This window comes from Macaca fascicularis, chromosome 1 (genome assembly GCF_037993035.2).
Source record: "Macaca fascicularis isolate 582-1 chromosome 1, T2T-MFA8v1.1".
In the NCBI taxonomy this organism is placed as follows: Eukaryota; Metazoa; Chordata; class Mammalia; order Primates; family Cercopithecidae; genus Macaca; species Macaca fascicularis.
Window position 1 is genome coordinate 82,215,630 of NC_088375.1, and position 17,456 is coordinate 82,233,085.

The window sequence follows — 17,456 nt, forward strand, 5'->3', positions numbered from 1 at the left end:
TAATTCCTTGGTCTATCTTATAAAACCAGATTCAGTATATATTTTTTACTTTTTGTAGAGACAGTGTCTAGCCATGTTGTCCAGGTTTGTCTGGAACTCTTGGCCTCAAGCAATACTCCCAACTAGGCCTCCCAAAGTGTTGAGATTATAGGTGTATGCCACCATGCCTGGCCAAAAAAGGTGACTTCAATAATTTGCTTTTATGGTACCTAGAACTGTACAGTGGGTATTCAAGAAAAATGTGTTGAATAAAAATGTGCAATAATTTGCAACTAGTTAGGTTCCTATCACCTTAAAAAGTACACTAAATTTTATTACTGCCTCACTTATTTGTGCTTGCATCTTCTAAACAATTCACACTTTAAATCAGAGTGGCTTTAGGCATATTCCTGTCTGGAATACTGACACTTTTAGATTAGAGAACAAGTTTATTCAAAACTGTAGTAGTAGGAAGAATTTACTTAATTTCAGCTTTCCTAAAATCTTAAGAATTATCAAACTCAAATTAACTCTGGTGACCACTGAAGAAATACTGAAGAACTATAGTTAAATCTGTCCAAGTTCAGGTAAAGCATCATAATTAACCTTGATTTTCCAGACACTACCAACCCTTAAAAACCATCAGTCCCATAAAAATACAAGTCAACATATCAAAGTATAATAATTTAACTAAATCTTGATTTGACACATGCACCAAACACTCTGCTACATGGTCAGAATAAGCACTGCTGATCCATGACAATATGGAGGGCTTAGGTCATTACAGAAAAGAAGAAAGTAATACATGACAGTATGTAACAATTTGTGATAATACGGGGGCTTAGGTCATTACAGACAGAAATTAACCATGTATTGGATAAATAAAATAATTTTAATTTACTACCTTGAATTTTCTTGGAGATGTGACTGCCTTCACAAATTGAGATTTACAGACTTTAATATCAACATATGTAACCTGATAAGGACACAATTTACCTTCACTGCCACTAGCGATGAAGTCTTCATTATGGCCTCCAAAACATGAATGAATTGTATAAAACCCTTGCGTAACACCTTGATACTTTCTTACTAAAACTCTGTCTTGCAAGTCCCATAAATGAACTCCCTGCAGGCAAAGGAGAATACAGGTATTTACTCTACCTCAACTCAAACAAATTTTAAAAAGCATATGTAAATGTCCCTTTGCCTGATGAAATATCTTCATTTTCTATTATGTGAAATACCAATATTCTACACATTTAAGGATCAAACACATGCAATAAAATTTAAGGGTAAGTACAAAATTTTGTTAATATAAATACATTGAAAATAACAGTGAAAATAAAACTTGTACTAAGCCAAATTTTTCAGAAAATTATACTAATAAACATACCTGAGTTGCTACATTTAACAAAGCTAATCGGCCATTTTTTGAAATAGTAAAAGACATAATAGGATGATCTTCTTGTACTCTGGAACCAGAAAATAATTTGTCAAAAACAACATATTAAGAGTCAAGACATTCAAATTATCAATATATAAGATGTACTAGCTTAAGTATGACAATTTTGCCTATAATCACTATTACACACTATACTTCAATTGAGATGAATCTGAGTTAATGATTACTAAGTACCATGTGACCACCAATCCAAATTACCAAGCAAACCAAAACAAAAAACATGAAAACTGTGAAAAGGCAAGTTCCACTACACGTTTTAATATAAAGCAGGTAATTGTTGTTTAATGGAAACAAAAAATAATTACATGTTCCTATCTGTAAGGTCCTCGAAGTTATAGCCCCGAATTCGCTGGTGTGTATCTGATGCCAGAACAGTCTTCCCGTCACTCAAGCACCAAAGGCATTGCACTCTTACCCCTTCCCAGGAGTCAAGGAGATTACCATCTAAATCCTGAGTAAGAAAAAACTACTATTAACTTCATTACTCAACAGCACTCAGAAAGCAAATAAAGAACCAAAAGACTCCCTTCACAGCATCTTTTAGTAACAGGTTTTTTTTTTTTTTTTTTTTTTCCTGAGACTGATCTCAACCTAATTGTTCTAGAAGTGTTTGTAACCATGAAAATTTGAATATAGGTCAAATTTCATTACAACCATACTTAAGGGAAAGCAGAAAGACACTCTGTAGCTCTATCTTCCCTTCAATAACTCACCATGCATAAATAATACAAAGAAAGAAACAGTCCCTAAGTTCCAAGTAAGGTCTTATTTTTATTCGAAAATAATTTAAACGTTCTTTTAAAATTCACTATACTGGAATTTGTCCTATAATATTTAGGAGTTGCGAAATGGAAAAAGATTTCTAAAACATTTTATGGCTTCATATGGACTGGAGGAATCTGTTAATGACATTTTTCAAAAATTTACCAAATTTGTAATGCGCTCTACAGATCAAAGCTCTTATAGTCATTAACTCATTGACTATCCAAAATTCTGAGAGGAATTCCCCTTCCCATTTTATAAGTTAGATAATCCTGTATCTTGATGCCTTAACCCAGTATAGGACAGCAAGCTCAGCAGAAACATACATGATCATCTTGCACGCAGGGAATTAAGAACAATTTATAACCATATTGAGATAATACAACATCAAAATCCACGTGTTCCAAATGAACTTAATAAAAGAACCTGATAACTTGTTTTAGCTAAATTAAATGGCTTATTATTTTTAGTTTAAAAAATTGATCTGGGGTCGGGTGTGGTAGCTCATGCCTGTAATCCCAGCATGTTAGGAAGCCAAGGCAGGAGGATCATTTGAGCCCAGAAGTTTGAGGCTGCAGTGAGCCATGATCACACCACTGTACTCTAGCATGGGCGGCAGAGAGGGAGACCCTGTCTCTTAAAATAAAAAAAAAAAAAAAAAAAAAAGAAAAAATCTGGACATGCATACTGGAACCATGTGAGTCTGTAACATGAGACATAGAATCTAGACACTATACTGCAAATAACAGATAAAGTTTTATGGCAAGGTAAACTATGATTTATGATATAAATGATACTTATGATATAAAGTTTACCTTGCCATAAAACTTACTTTAATCATTCCAACAATCCAAAATAATTAGGGCAGCTACTTATTAGACGTTGACACAAAGATTGAAGAGTTCTCTGGTAGCACTTGTCACCACTTTTATTATTCAAACATTAATTAAAGGGAGTCTACTCATAAAATTCAGCATTTTTTTTTTTTTGGTTACAAAAATCTCAAAAGAATTTAAAAAAATTTTTTCAATTCTTATAAATTAGAAAATTGCTTATAAGAACAAAAATGTTTAGCATAACACATTTTTTTTTGTTCTACTAAACCCAAAGTTTATACTTTGTACAAATATTTGAAATGTTTAAAAGAAAGGAAAAAATAACCCAGAAAATTCTATTGGACAGCGCTTGTCTAGGACGATGGCAAAGTAGGTGTTCATAGAGTATATTTTGTTTTACTTATTTATTTTTTTGAGACAGAGTTTCACTCTTGTTGCCCAGGCTGGAGTGCAATGGTGTGATCTTGACCCACTGCAATCTCCACCTCCTGGGTTCAAGTGATTCTCCTGCCTCAGCCTCCCAAGTAGCTGGGATTACAGGTGCCCACCACAATGCCCAACTAATTTTCGTAGTTTTAGTAGAGACAAGGTTTCACCATGTTGGCCAGACTGGTCTTGAACTCCTGATCTCAGGTGATCCACTTGGCTCGGCCTCCCAAAGTGCTGGGATTACAGGTATAAGACACCATGCCTGGCCCATAGAGTGTATTTTATAAGATACTGAGTCAAGGAAATTGTTTAAACAAAAGTACATTTGCTTTTAAACCAACAGACACTGGGAAGGGGGCACTGAATACTTACACACTGATAGAACTGCCCACGCTGACCTCCAGTCACAAAGCGCTTCCCATCTGGATTCCAAGCCACACTCGTCAAACTGTCTTCATGAGACTGGCTCATTTTTGTCCTTAGTTCTCCTGTCTATAAGGAAATAAAACTGTAAATGAGACCTTCAACATATCCCTCTAAAGGAAATATGTGAAGAAAAAAAATAAATATATAACTGGGATGTCTGGCTGGTTTCCCAGTTCATTCTTTTTTTTTCTTTTTTTTGAGATGGAGTCTTGCTCTGTCGCCCAGGCTGGAGTGCAGTGGCGTGATCTTGGCTCACTGCAAGCTCTGCCTCCCGGGTTCACGCCATTCTCCTGCCTCAGCCTCCCGAGTAGCTGGGACTACAGGCGCCTGCCACCACGCCTGGCTAATTTTTTGTATTTTTAGTAGAGATGGGGTTTCACCGGGGTCTCGATCTCCTGACCTCATGATCCGCCCACCTCGGCCTCCCAAAGTGCTGGGATTACAGGCGTGAGCCACCGGGCCCGGCCTTCCTAGTTCCTTCTAAGTAATGAATTGTTTCAAGTGACCCTACAAAAAAGAGACTACAGCACCCAGAAGAGAAATTAAGGACTTGAAGAAAAACCCAGGAGTTGAACAATGTCTGGCATAGGTAACCCAAAGAGCAGATATGAGATAAACTTCAGTAAATCTCTCATCTCAAATCGATTATATTCATAAACTAAAACACGTAATTTTTCCCAAGCAAGATAATGAAAAGTCCAAGACTACATACCTATTCCTTCTGAGCTTCTACTTCTCAGTCCAAAGTTTTTTATAAATTTTATTCTAAAACTGCAGTTAATGCAATTAGCAATTCCTCAAGAACATGATTACTGAGTAAAAAACTGTACCCATACATGGTGATGCATGCCTGTAATCCCAGCTACTCGAGAGGCTTAGGCACGAGAATCACTTGAACCCAGGCGGAGGAGGTTGCAGTAAACTGAGATCACGCCACTGCACTCCAGCCTGGGTGACAGAGTGAGACTGTCTCAAAAAAAAAAAAAAAAAAAAAAAAAGAAAAAAGAAAAACGATGCCCATAAAGTAGGCCAAGGGCAGTCAGTCTAAATAAATTATGTTGAATTTCATATTCAAATGCTCACAATATAGTAGGGAAGGTAGGAAGAGAGAAAAAAACATTTTTCTGATACACAACCTCATCTCAATGAACAGTACTAGAAAGAAGAACCTTTGTACTGTTTAACATAGCCATTCCACGGCATTTCTAAGTAAGAACATTTAGTGGTTACAATAGTTAAGTATCATCCTGTTACATTTTCTGAATTACTCAACTTAGAAGGTATACACATACCATTTAATCTAGTCTTGATTCCATTTTGTTCATAGATTAGAAACAGGATCTGAGAGATAATAGCTGCCCTTGGTATAATAATAAAAGGTACATGGGCATAGTTCTCCTGTGAGAAATGGGTAATCAAAAGTAGAAACAAAAGAGTGAAAACAAAGGGTATGATTAGGAAATGGGGCCAAGTACTAAAAGAGGGCACAAAAACAGAAAACCAGGTCTCCCTTACACTGGAAAAAAAGTGTTCAGCAATATAAATCCTTCCCCCAAATTGTTAACTAGTCTCCCCTATTTACTTCTTTGGGTTGACTGATATAAACAGTTGAAAGTTTAGAGCACGAATATACAAGAAATAGCTAAATTCTTGGCATTTTCTATTGACAAATACATTAACATACTAAGTTCTGAAGGCAGAAATGGTTTGTCTTCTCTTATTATGCTCCGAATAGTGAGTGCATGAGGTTACTAGATTAGAATTTTTCTAAATTTAAGAAATGATTAAAGAAATCTAAAAACTGATGAAAAGATCACCCTTTCAGAAGAAGTTTAAGTATATAAAGTACTACACAATGAAAGTTATGTCAGAACATAGTTTAATTGTTCAGAAATTCAAAATTGGTCAAAGAAAGACTACAAAGGCACTCTACATTAAATTTCTATTACAGGATTAAGACTACATACTTTCTCCTTTGGAAGGTGAAAAGAAAGCTTTAATGGAAACAGTTTTCTTTGATCTTCTAGGTCAGACTCACTGCAAGCTGTTTTACTGAGGGAAAGCAATTTTAATATTCTACTCTGTGTTCTGCCACCTCCCTGAACCCAATCACAAATACAACATCGATTAAATGCTGATTTGACAAAAATGGCATAAAACACATTTTGGGAACAACCGTGGATTTTGATCATAAGTACTAGATAATAGAGAATTATAGTTAATGTTCTTAGATATCATAACGTTTGAATAGGTAGGATGTTATTTTTTAAAAAACACATGCTTAAGTATTTAGGGTAAAGTATCTAATTTACTTTCAAATGTTTTAGATATGTATATATGTGTAAGTACAAATGCACATTTCTCTTTTTTTTTTTTTGAGACGGAGTCTCACTCTGTCACCCAGGCTGGAGTGAAGTGGTGCGATCCTGGCTCACTGCAACTTCTGCTGCCTGGGTTCAAGTGATTCTCCTGCCTCAGCCTCCCAAGTAGCTGGGATTACAGGCGCCTGCCACCGCCCTTGCTAATTTTTTGTAGTTTTAGTAGAGATGGGGTTTCACCATCTTGGCCAGGCTGGTCTTGAACTCCTGACCTCGTGATCCACCCGCCTTGGCCTCCCAAAGTGCTGGGATTATAGGCGTGAGCCACCACGCCCGGCCACAAAAGCATGTTTCTATGCACGTATGTACAAACAAAATATCACAAAACGTTAACAACTGTTGAACCTACAGGGGTGGGCACATAGACCATCATTCTCTTATTTCAACTTTTCTTAATATTTGAAAATTTTCTTAATAAAAAGCTGGAGCTGAAACAAGGAAATGACTGACCAGAAAGGCAGTCTTACTATTATAACTACAGGATTTCTAAAACATGAATTGTAAATAACAAACTGAACCTAATGCTGACTCTTCCTAAAATGGGACCCTGCATAAAATTCAAATTTTCATATATAAACAGCAATGGGCGGGCGGTGGCTCAAGCCTGTAATCCTAACACTTTGGGAGGCCGAGGTAGGTGGATCACTTTAGGTGAGGAGTTTGAGACCAGCCTGGCCAACATGGTGAAACCCCATCTCTACTAAAAATACAAAAATTAGCTAGGCGTGGTGGCAGACACCTGTAATCCCAACTACTCGGGCGGCTGAGGCAGGAGAATCGCTTGAACCTGGGAGGCGGAGGTTGCAGTGAGCTGAGATCGCGCCACTGCACTCCAGCCTGGGCAACAGAGTAAGACTCTGTCTCAAAAACAAACAAACGAACAAACAAACCCAGCAATAAAGCCCTTAGTAGTAAGTACCGAAAACATCATTTAGCCTCACTAAACTAGCTTAGTATATAAAATATAGGTAAGGAGATGGCGCAACTGCCATTAGAATGGAAAATCTGGTTTAATGCTGACCTTTTACATTTCAAAGGTAGTTTTAATGTACAACTGTGAAACTATGAAACCATTATAAATCCTTTCTGAGGAAGCACAGTAAATAGTATAAATTCCACAGGACAAAGCCAAATATCCTGAAAACACTTATCATTCTTTCAAAAATATATTACTGAGCATAATATTTAAATTGATAAATCTGGAAAGTTGGGTTCCACTTGAATAACTAAGAGATACAGTATAGTAATTTAGGTTGAATGGTTCTGTTATATAAATCAATGAAGTTATAATGAATATGTACATTATGACTATGCTGTACTTAAAAGCTAAACCAAAGATGGAACTCGCTCACTTGTACATTCCAAAGCCAAAGCTCAGAGCAGTCATCTGGGCCACAAGCAACAAGATAGTTGTCATCTGGACTCCATGCAATATAAGAAACGCCATAAGCATGTCCTTCTAATGTTTTAAGCAGTTTTAGCAGGTGTGTGTCCTAGGAAGGAAAATAAACAATTCAGTTAACTCCTATCACTAAAGTCATTGTTTTCTGGTGCAAGAACTTAAATAGCTACAAAGATGTACTTTGATAATTTAATCTGAGGAAATTTTCAGACCAATTTTCCCTTTAACAGCTTGCTTCATAAAGACTCATTCACATTGCAACATCTATTAAGCATCTACTACACCATTAAGCATCTACTATATACAAGTCATTGTGTACTCGATGAAAATATAAAGATATATTTACATTTTTATTATATATATAAAGATATATTGCATTTGACCTTAGAAAGCTTTCAAGGCAACTGAAAACAGATGGGTATAATGAGCTATCTCTTACATATTTTTAAACAACTTCATTGAGATATAACTTACCATAAAATTCATCCTTTTAAAGTATACAACTCAGTATATTTTAGTATATTCAGAGTTGTGCAACCATCACACCATCGAATTTTTAGAACCTTCTCATCATTTCCCAAAGAAACCTCCTACCCATCAGCAGCTGCCATACCCCTCCCTGCAGCCCCTGGCAACCACTACTTTTCTGTCTCTGTCTCTATAGATTTGCCTATTCTGGATGTTTCACCTAAACAGACTTATACGTGATGTGGTCTCTTTTAATTGGCTTCTTTCACTTAGCATGTTTTCAGGGTTCATCCATGTTATGGAATGTATTAGTATTTAATCTTTTTATTGCTGAATAATATTTAACAGTATAATTACTTTGTTTATCCATTCATGAGTTGATGAACATTTGGACTGTTTCTCTACTTTTTGGCTATTATGAATAATGCTGCTATGAATATGTATGAGTTTTTGTGTAGACATATGTTTCCATTTCTCTTGGGTATATACATAGGAGTGGAATTTCTGGGTCATATGCTAACTCTGTTTAACATTTTGAGAAACTGCCAAACTGTTTTCCAAGCGGTTGCACCATTTTACAATCCTACCCAGCAAAGCTACCACTTATTAATGCTAACCACTACTAGCACCATTCACAAACAATACTTCATTTAATCCTCACAGATCTAGAATATTACCCCCTCTCTCATATTATAGGGAAAGAAATGAAAGTTTAGAAAGGTTAGAAACATGCCTGTTTGTAGTGCAATGGGGATCTGAATCTGGACTGCCTCACTTAAAAGCCCATATTGTAAGCTATGCAAGCTGAACTGTGAAGTGCAAATGTAGACGTGGCAAGTGACAAGGCTGCAAGAGTTGACGTGTTTGTTGTAGGCTAAGGGGCTACATTTTCCCTGTGTGTGAAAAGCCACTTAAAATTTGTAAGCTAGGGAATATACAGTGTGATATTTGGTTTTAGGAACTAGGATAACAACGTGGAAGATGAATCAGAAAGAAAGACACAGGATAAGGAAACCATAACGGGACAATGGAACCATAATGAGCCATACATAGTTCACAGTCAGTTCCCGAAAAATGATGCCCTAACGTAAGATGTTGAGGACTAAAAGAGGTCAGAATCAAAAGATATTTTGGGCTGGGCACTACGGCTCACACCTGTACTTTGAGAAGCTGAGGCTGGAGGACTGTTTGAGTCCAGGAGTTCAAGACTGACCTGGACAACATAGTGAAACACCTGTTTAAAAAAAAAAAAAAAAAAGATACTGTGGAGATAAAAATGACATGATAGAATATAACAAGAAATCTTCAAACACAACCTCCAGATTTCTGGTTTAGGGGATAGGGATGGATGTTTACAAGAAATAGAGGAAGTAAGAATTTGACTAAAGGTGGGAAGAAACAGTAAGTTTTAGACTTTAGTCTTAAGATCGATTGAGTTTAGCTCTGAGCGGGGGGGAGGGGGGGTGGAGTGGTGGGAAATCCCAATGGAATGACCCACAAGCAGTTGGGAACTAGTCTGATAAAATTAAGCTGGAGATTCCTCCCCTCCTGAGAAATGTCACTGCAAAATGGATTATGTTTACGCTACTGTTTCTTCACTGAACCCTAAGTTTATCATTCATACAATTATCTATTCCAAATCCCCATTGTTTTGACAAAATTCAATAGTTAACAATGCGACTACTTCTGATTCTTCTTTGGGAAGTGGGTAAGAGGCATGAGGTATTTGTATTAGATCAGTAGTATCATTAGATCAAAGTGGTTTAAATAATTTACTAAGCAAGTCAAGTCTTCCTGCCTAGCTCAAGATCTTTCAGGAACAAATTTTCATTCACAGTACTGCCCCAGATCAACACAAAGATTTGCTTTTAAACTGAAGACAAACTCCTTTAGAAATATTTAACTCAGCCAGGTGCGGCAGCTCGTGCCTGCAATCCCAGCACTTTGGGAGGTTGAGGCAGGCAAATTGTTTGAGGTCAGGAGTTTGAGACCAGCCTGGCCAATGTGGTAAAACCCTGTCTCTACTAAAAATACAAAAATTAGCTGGGCATGGTGGCACACGCCTGTAATCCCAGCTACTCAGGAGGCTGAGGCAGGATAATTGCTTGAACCCAGGAGGCGAAGGTTGCAATGAGCCGAGATCGCACCACTGCACTCCAGCCTGGGTGACAAAGTGAGACTCTGTCTTTAAAAAAAAAAAAAAAAGTAAAGAAATATTCAACTCAAAAACTGTTTTACGTTCATGAATGAAAAAAAATATAATCCTATAAAAGATAAAGTTGAAAATAAAAACATTAATACTCTATCTTCATTAGTACAGTGCCTTTACACTAATTTATTCAAAGTGGAAATAACATGTTCGTGGAGCCTATACGACTTTGCTTGGATTTTGGGCGGAATGGGTAAAATTCACCTTTTTTAGGCACAGAAAAACTGTTAAAGGAAAGTAGGCATTGGAATCACATCAACTCAAATTTTAAGGCTCTCTTAAATGTATTTTTTTTCCTCTCCATTAAAAAATACACACACATGTTCAAAAAGGGCATATATATACGTATATATACACGTATACATATACACACAAATGTATATACATACATATACATATACATATACACACATATATTTTGAGATGGAGTCTTCTCTGTCGCCCAGGCTTAAGTGCAGTGGCACGATCTCAATTCACTGCAACCTCTGCTTCCCAGGTTCAAGCAATTCTCCTGCGTCAGTCTCCAAAGTAGCTGGGACCACAGGCACGCACTACCATGTCAGACTAACTTTTTTAAATTTTTACTAGAGATGGGGTTTCACCATGTTGGCCAGGCTGGTCTTGAACTCCTGACCTCAGGTGACTTACCTGCCTCGGCCTACCAAAGTGCTGAGATTACAGGGAAGTGCTGAGATTACAGGGGTGAGCCACAGCACCCGGCCAAAAAGAACATATATTTTCTTATAATTTTTTCAGACAGTATTTGACATTACAAAAATACCATCATACTAAAAGAGTCAGTCCCAAAGGACTCACTATAACACTCTAGGAAACACTGGCATAAGAGTCTAAACCTCTTAGCAAAGAATACAAAAGCTCCTCCTTGATCTGGCTGCTACTTAATTAACCTCAACTCTAGTGTACCTAAAACTCTTCCCCCAAACCACCCAAATGCCATGTTATGTTTTCTTTTGCCCAAGGGCCTAACTAGTTTTGCCTAAATAGTTCTTTACCTCTTCTTCACCCAATATTTACTTTTCTTACTTTCCTGTTCCAGTAGGCTCTGTTTTATGAGCTCCTGTAGCACCCATTATAAATTATGGTGTATTATCATGTGCTTAGTCTGTCTATAGCAAAAGACCTGGCACACAGCAGGTGTTTAATAAATACTGGCTAAACGAAGGGGGATTCTTATACACCGCTACTAGGAAAGACTTTAATAAAGCAGTTTTTTCAGATATCACGGAAATAAATGACTGGTGAATGAAAACAGAACTTAGCATGCAAAGGCTGTGATTTGATCCCAAACTCTTTTTCTAGTCTAATCTCCCACTCTGTCATTACTCATCCCATTATCTTATTATTATTATTATTTTTTTTGGAGGGGGATAGGAGGGTAAGAAGTTTTCCTGTCTTCCTAGAATGCCCCTTTCCTGTTGTCCACCGGTGTGATGCACAATAAGGCTCTCATGAGGTATTTCGACTTGTAAAGCTTCCTTGCACTTTCATAATACTTTATGTATTATCTGTTATGTATCATGCTTATTTCATTGAATTTTGTTTTCATTTAAACTGTACATTTTTTTCACAGGAATTTTAAACCTGAGATCTACAAGAATGGGTCCAGGGATAGAATCAGGGGTCTATGAATTTAAATGGGAAAAAGACACATCTCTATTTTTATTAAACACAGCCTGAAATTTGGTGTTTCCTTCACTCTCTAACGCAGGCAATTAACAAGGTAGTATTAGGCAGTACTGGGTATATTACTAATTACATACGGTAGTATATTAGGTAGTGGTGGGTAGTATACTAGCTAGTATACTAAATTAGGTGGTATTCGGTGACTCCATTAACAACAGAAATCTTAAATCTTTTCATATATTATAGTTGTTGCAGATACCTTGAAATATTTGTGTGCTCATCACTACTTCAAAATTCTGGTACTTACATCTGCTGCTAGAATTTATTATTTAACGCATTAATAAAGCATTAAATAAAAATAAAAAATACGTTTTTGTACTGTTAACTACGTATCACTATAATTGGCTTTCCTTAGTAATGAATACATAACATACATTTGGCCTTACTATGTGCTTTCGTTTATGCATTTAAACACATTCTGAGAAAGAGTCCATAGGTTTGCCAAACTGCCAAAGAGGTACGTGATATCAAAAAAAGGTAAAGAACCACTGCTTTATGGTAAAGAATGTATCTTATTTACCTTTCATTGTTTGTAGCATATGTAGGTATGCAAGCATTGGTGGATGCTCTCAAATTCAATTCTCTTCTAAAAAGAACTGTTAGGCGCGGAATGGTGACTCACACCTGTAATCCCAGCACTTTGGGAGGTCAAGATCGGCAATTAGCTGCGGTCAGGAGTATGAGACCAGCCTGGCCAACAGGGTGAAACCCCATCTCTACTTTAAAAATACAAAAATTAGCTGGGTGTTGTGGTGCACGCCTGTAGTCCCAGCTACTTGGGAGGCTGAGGCATAAGAATCTCTTGAACCTGGGAGGTGGAGGTTGCAGTGAGCCGAGATTACCCCACTGCACTACAGCCTGGGTGACACACTGAGATACTGTCTCAGAATGGCTCCCTTTTTCTATTTTTCTCAACACAGGAGCCCAAAACTTTATCCTGAGCTAATATCATATTTTAATTCTAAACTTCAAAATAAGTTTATTTGGCTGGGCACAGTGTCTCACGTCTGTAATCCCAGCACTTTGGGAGGCCAAGGCGGGCAGATTACCTGAGGTTCGGAGTCTGAGACCAGCCTGGCCAACATGGTGAAACCCCATCTCTATTAAAAATACAAAAATTAGCTGCACGTGGTGGCAGACGCCTGTAATCCCAGCTACTCGGGAGGCTGAGGCAGCAGAATCCCTTGAACCTAGGAGGCAGAGGTTGCAGTGAGCCAAGATTGCGCCATTGCACTCCAGCCTGTGGGACAAGAGTGAGACTTTGTCTCAAAAGAAAAGAAGCTTATTTTAGGTGAATGACTCCTAAAACAAATATAGCTCCTTAACCTATCTGGAGTCATGTGCTTCTTTGATCCCTTGATAAATGTTCAGTTAGCTGAAATAAATGAAAAATACTTATTATCCACAACAAATCCATAGGTCATCTGGTTATAAACAAACACTTAACTGATTTTAGAGGGAACTGAGAATTTTAAATCCAGAATAAAATACTTTTCCTATATATCAATGGGAAAACAAAGGAGAAAGGCTTACACAACAAGGTCCACAAATTATACAAGATAATGATGGGCTTCAGAAGGCAAAAGGGTAATGAGTCTTTTCCAACTTGTGGTTGGAACAGAATGGACACTGTATTAATCTTCCTTTTTTTTTTTGAGACAGGGTCTCACTCTGTTGCCCAGGCTCGAGTGTGCAGTACCAAGGTCAAAGCTCACTGTAGCCTCCACCTCCTGGGCTCAAGTGATCCCTCCTACCTCATCTTCTCAAGTAGCTGGGGCGACCACCATGCCTGGCTAATTTTTTGTAATGACAGACTCTTCCCTATGTTGTCCAGGCTGGTCTTGAACTCTTGAGCTCAAGTGATCCTCCTGCCTCGGCCTCCCAAAGTGCTGGGATTACAGGCATGAGCCACTGTGCCTGGCCTAATCTTTCAATCAAGTATTAACAAAGATATAAATTGGCACATATGTTAACAGCAGTGGGTTTGTTTGGAGTCAAGGTATTCCGGGATTTGAATCAAACTTTGTCATGTACTAGCTGTGAGAGTCAAAGCATTTGACTTCTACCTCAGTTTCCTCATCTGAATGCAGATGTTAGCACCTCACAGTTTTTCAGAAAATTAAATTAAATAATGTATACACAGATTTAACATTATCGTTAGTACATAAACACTCAACAGTGTTAATAATATTATCTATACAACACACGAAAATGTAAGAAATAAAGATGACAAAAAATGCTCTTGGAAAAGAATACCGTTGATATATGTATACTTAAAAATATGTAATCAATGAATTAGATTCAAAATTATTCCCTTTTGTAATATAAACACTCATATTGGGGTACATACCGGATCAACTTGCCATATGATAACTGTTGTATCTTTTGATCCTGTTGCTAGTTTAGTGCCATCATTAGAGAATTTACAGAACCACACTTCATTACAATGCTCCGTAAGTATCTGCTGCGTATAACATGGGAACTGCCTCCTAAAACAAAGAGGTCCACAAATTATTCTTTCAAAACAGATTAGAATAATAATAAAAAAGGTTACATAACTGACAAAACTTCTTTGAAGATCACGTCACTAAAAATAAGAAATGAATGCATTTGTAAAATTTTTTCTTTTGTTTTTTTTGAGACAGGGTCTCTCTGTTGCCCAGGCTCTGTACTGTTGTACAGCAGCACAATCACAGATCACTGTAGCCTTGACCGCCTGGTGTCAAGAGACTCTCCGACCTCAGCCTCCTGAGTAGCTGGGACCACAGACCTGTGACACCAGGCCCAGCTACATTCTTTTTACTTGCTATTGGGGAGGCTAGGGTGGAAGTACTGCTTGAGCCTGGGAGTTAAGAGGCTTCAGTGAGTTATGACTGCATCACTGCACTCCAGCCTGGGTGATGGAGTGAGATCATTTCAAAAAACAAACCAAAACCGAAATCAGAATAGCCTCCAGATAATGAGTTTAGGTCCTTCTCACTTACAAATTTTAATGTCTTTGGCAAGTCATTTAACTCTCTCAGCTTGAGTTCCCACGTCTACAAAAGGAGATTAGTATCTACCTAACAGAGTTCTTAGAATTCTTGTAAGAATTAGAAATACATTTAAAATTTCTGGAATGTAATAGATACTCCAATGTGATTAATAATATTTTCAGGGAGGCACAGAAGAAGTGCAAAATATGGCAAGGAGTGCAGTAGTTAAGAGCAAAACCTTAAGAATGGGAGCAGTAGTCTGACAGACTTATTCAAATTTTGGCTCAGTCACTTAGCTACGATTCTGAGATATTAAATTAACCTCTCTAAATCTAAATTTTTCCAACCATCAAACAAAGATTAAGGTATCTGCCTTACAGAATTCCTTATACAAGGATGAAATAAGAGGAAGCGAAAATGACTATAAACCATTTAGACTGAATCTGACACTTAGCTAGTACCTCATAAATGGCAGCTAATATTATATATCAAGGGCAAAGAATTTTGTGATTTATGATCCGGTTTATCAACTTAAATGACTATTTTCATTAAGCACTCATTAAAAAAACCATTCTTTTCCAACCTCTACATCAGCACTGTCCAACAGAACTTTCTGTTAACAGTGGAAATGCTATATACCTGTGCTATCTAATACGGTAGCCCTCACTACAAGTGGCTACTGAACACTTAAAATGTGGCCAGTAAGCTGGAGGAACTTGATTTATTTAATTTGAATTATTTTACATTTGAATTTAAATGGACACACGTAGTTAGTGGCTACTGTTTAGACAAACAGCTCTACCTTATAAATTCTCTGTATTATAAGAAACATTATTTGAGTAGGCTGGGCACGGTGGCTCACGCCTGTAATCCCAGCACTTTGGGAGGTCAAGGCGGACGGATCACCTGAGGTCAGGAGTTTGAGACTGGCCTGGCCAACATGGTGAAACCTCATCTCTACTAAAAATACAAAAATTAGTTGGGTGTGGTGGCACATGCCTGTAGTCTCAGCTACTCAGGAGGCTGAGGCAGGAGAACCGCTTGAACCCGGGAGGCGGAGGTTGCAGTGAGCCAAGATCGTGCCACTCCACTCCAGCCTGGGTGACAGAGTGAGACTCAGTCTCAAACAACAGTAACAACGACAACTCCCCACCACCAAAAAACAACGTTATTTAAACATTAACGGATACACCTTTAAGTGTATCTTGAAACATGGTCTTCCTTGCTTCTTTTCCCAATCAATAATTTACAATTATATTTTGTCAATTCACCAGTCTGAAACAAAATATACATTTAAAAATAAATTAACATTCTTTATTTGGTACACATGGCAATCTACCTTAGCAGATGGGTATTTGCAGGCTGTTTTAAACTTTCAGATTTTTAAATTAAATTGCTTTAATATTACTACTCTACATGTGTGATTTTAGATAAAATAATCAATATTAGCTGACATTTATTAAGCACTTACTAGGTGCCAAATGCTGCACTTTACATATAATATTGCTCATGGAAGTACTATTATCCCCATTTTCATGAGGCTCAAAGAGGACAAATAATTTACTAGATGTCATAAAACTGGTAAGTAATTGTACTAAGATTTGGACCTATGGTTGACTCCAAGACCAGTTTACTTTCCAAATACCATTTTAAAATCATATTTTCCAAGGCACTGCTGGACAAAATTCCAATCAAATAAGCAATTTCAGTATCAGAAATAGTTTTTTCCTCCTCTAATGTTTATCTTTGTTTTTTTAAGATGGAGTCTTGCTCTGTTGCTCAGGATGGAGTGCAGTGGTGTGATCTCTGCTCACTGCAACCTCCGCCTCCTGGGTTCAAATGATTCTCCTGCCTCAGCCTCCCCAGCAGCTGGGATTACAGGTGCGCACCCTATCCCCAGCTAATTTTTTTGTATTTTTAGTAGAGGCAGGGTTTCATCACGTTGGCCAGGCTGGTCTTGAACTCCTGACCTCAGGTGATCCAGCCACCTCGGCCTCTCAAAGTGCTGGGATTACAGGTGTGAGCCACTGCGCCCGGCCTGTTTTTTTTTTGAGACTGAGTTTTGCTTGTCACACAGGCTAGAATGCAGTGGCATGATCTCGGCTCACTGCAACCTCTACCTCCCGGGTTCAAGCAATTCTCCTGCCTCAGCCTCCTGAGCAGCTGGGATTATAGGCGCCTGCCACCACACCCGGATAATTTTTGTATTTTTAGTAGATACAGGGTCTTGCCATGTTGCCCAGGCTGGTCTCAAACTCCTGGGCTCAAGTGATCTCCCCACCTCGGGCTCCCAAAGTGCTGGGAATACAGGCGTGAGCCACCATGCCCTGCCTAGAAATTGTATACAATCTGATAAATCTTTTCAATGTACATCAGGATATTTTTAAAAGTCATAATTCATAATTAATTCTTTATTCGCCAGAAAA

General features: G+C 37.8%; 1 protein-coding gene across 6 annotated transcripts in view; it reads right to left on the reverse strand.

Moving 5' to 3' along the window:
• WDR26 (WD repeat domain 26) overlaps positions 1–17,456 on the reverse strand; it is a 49,714-nt gene that overhangs the window by 11,872 nt on the left and 20,386 nt on the right. For 4 of the 6 annotated variants that reach the window (XM_074037235.1, XM_005540958.5, XM_045397716.3 and 1 more), the window contains exons 7-12: positions 14,406–14,544; positions 7,625–7,765; positions 3,841–3,960; positions 1,747–1,892; positions 1,373–1,451; positions 976–1,105 (exon numbers count right to left, since the gene is read on the reverse strand). In XM_074037235.1, the coding sequence (XP_073893336.1) occupies positions 976–1,105; positions 1,373–1,451; positions 1,747–1,892; positions 3,841–3,960; positions 7,625–7,765; positions 14,406–14,544 (755 nt within the window). The remainder of the gene's footprint in view (positions 1–975; positions 1,106–1,372; positions 1,452–1,746; positions 1,893–3,840; positions 3,961–7,624; positions 7,766–14,405; positions 14,545–17,456) is intronic. The other 2 variants (XM_074037231.1, XM_005540957.5) reach the window with 1 other exon arrangement.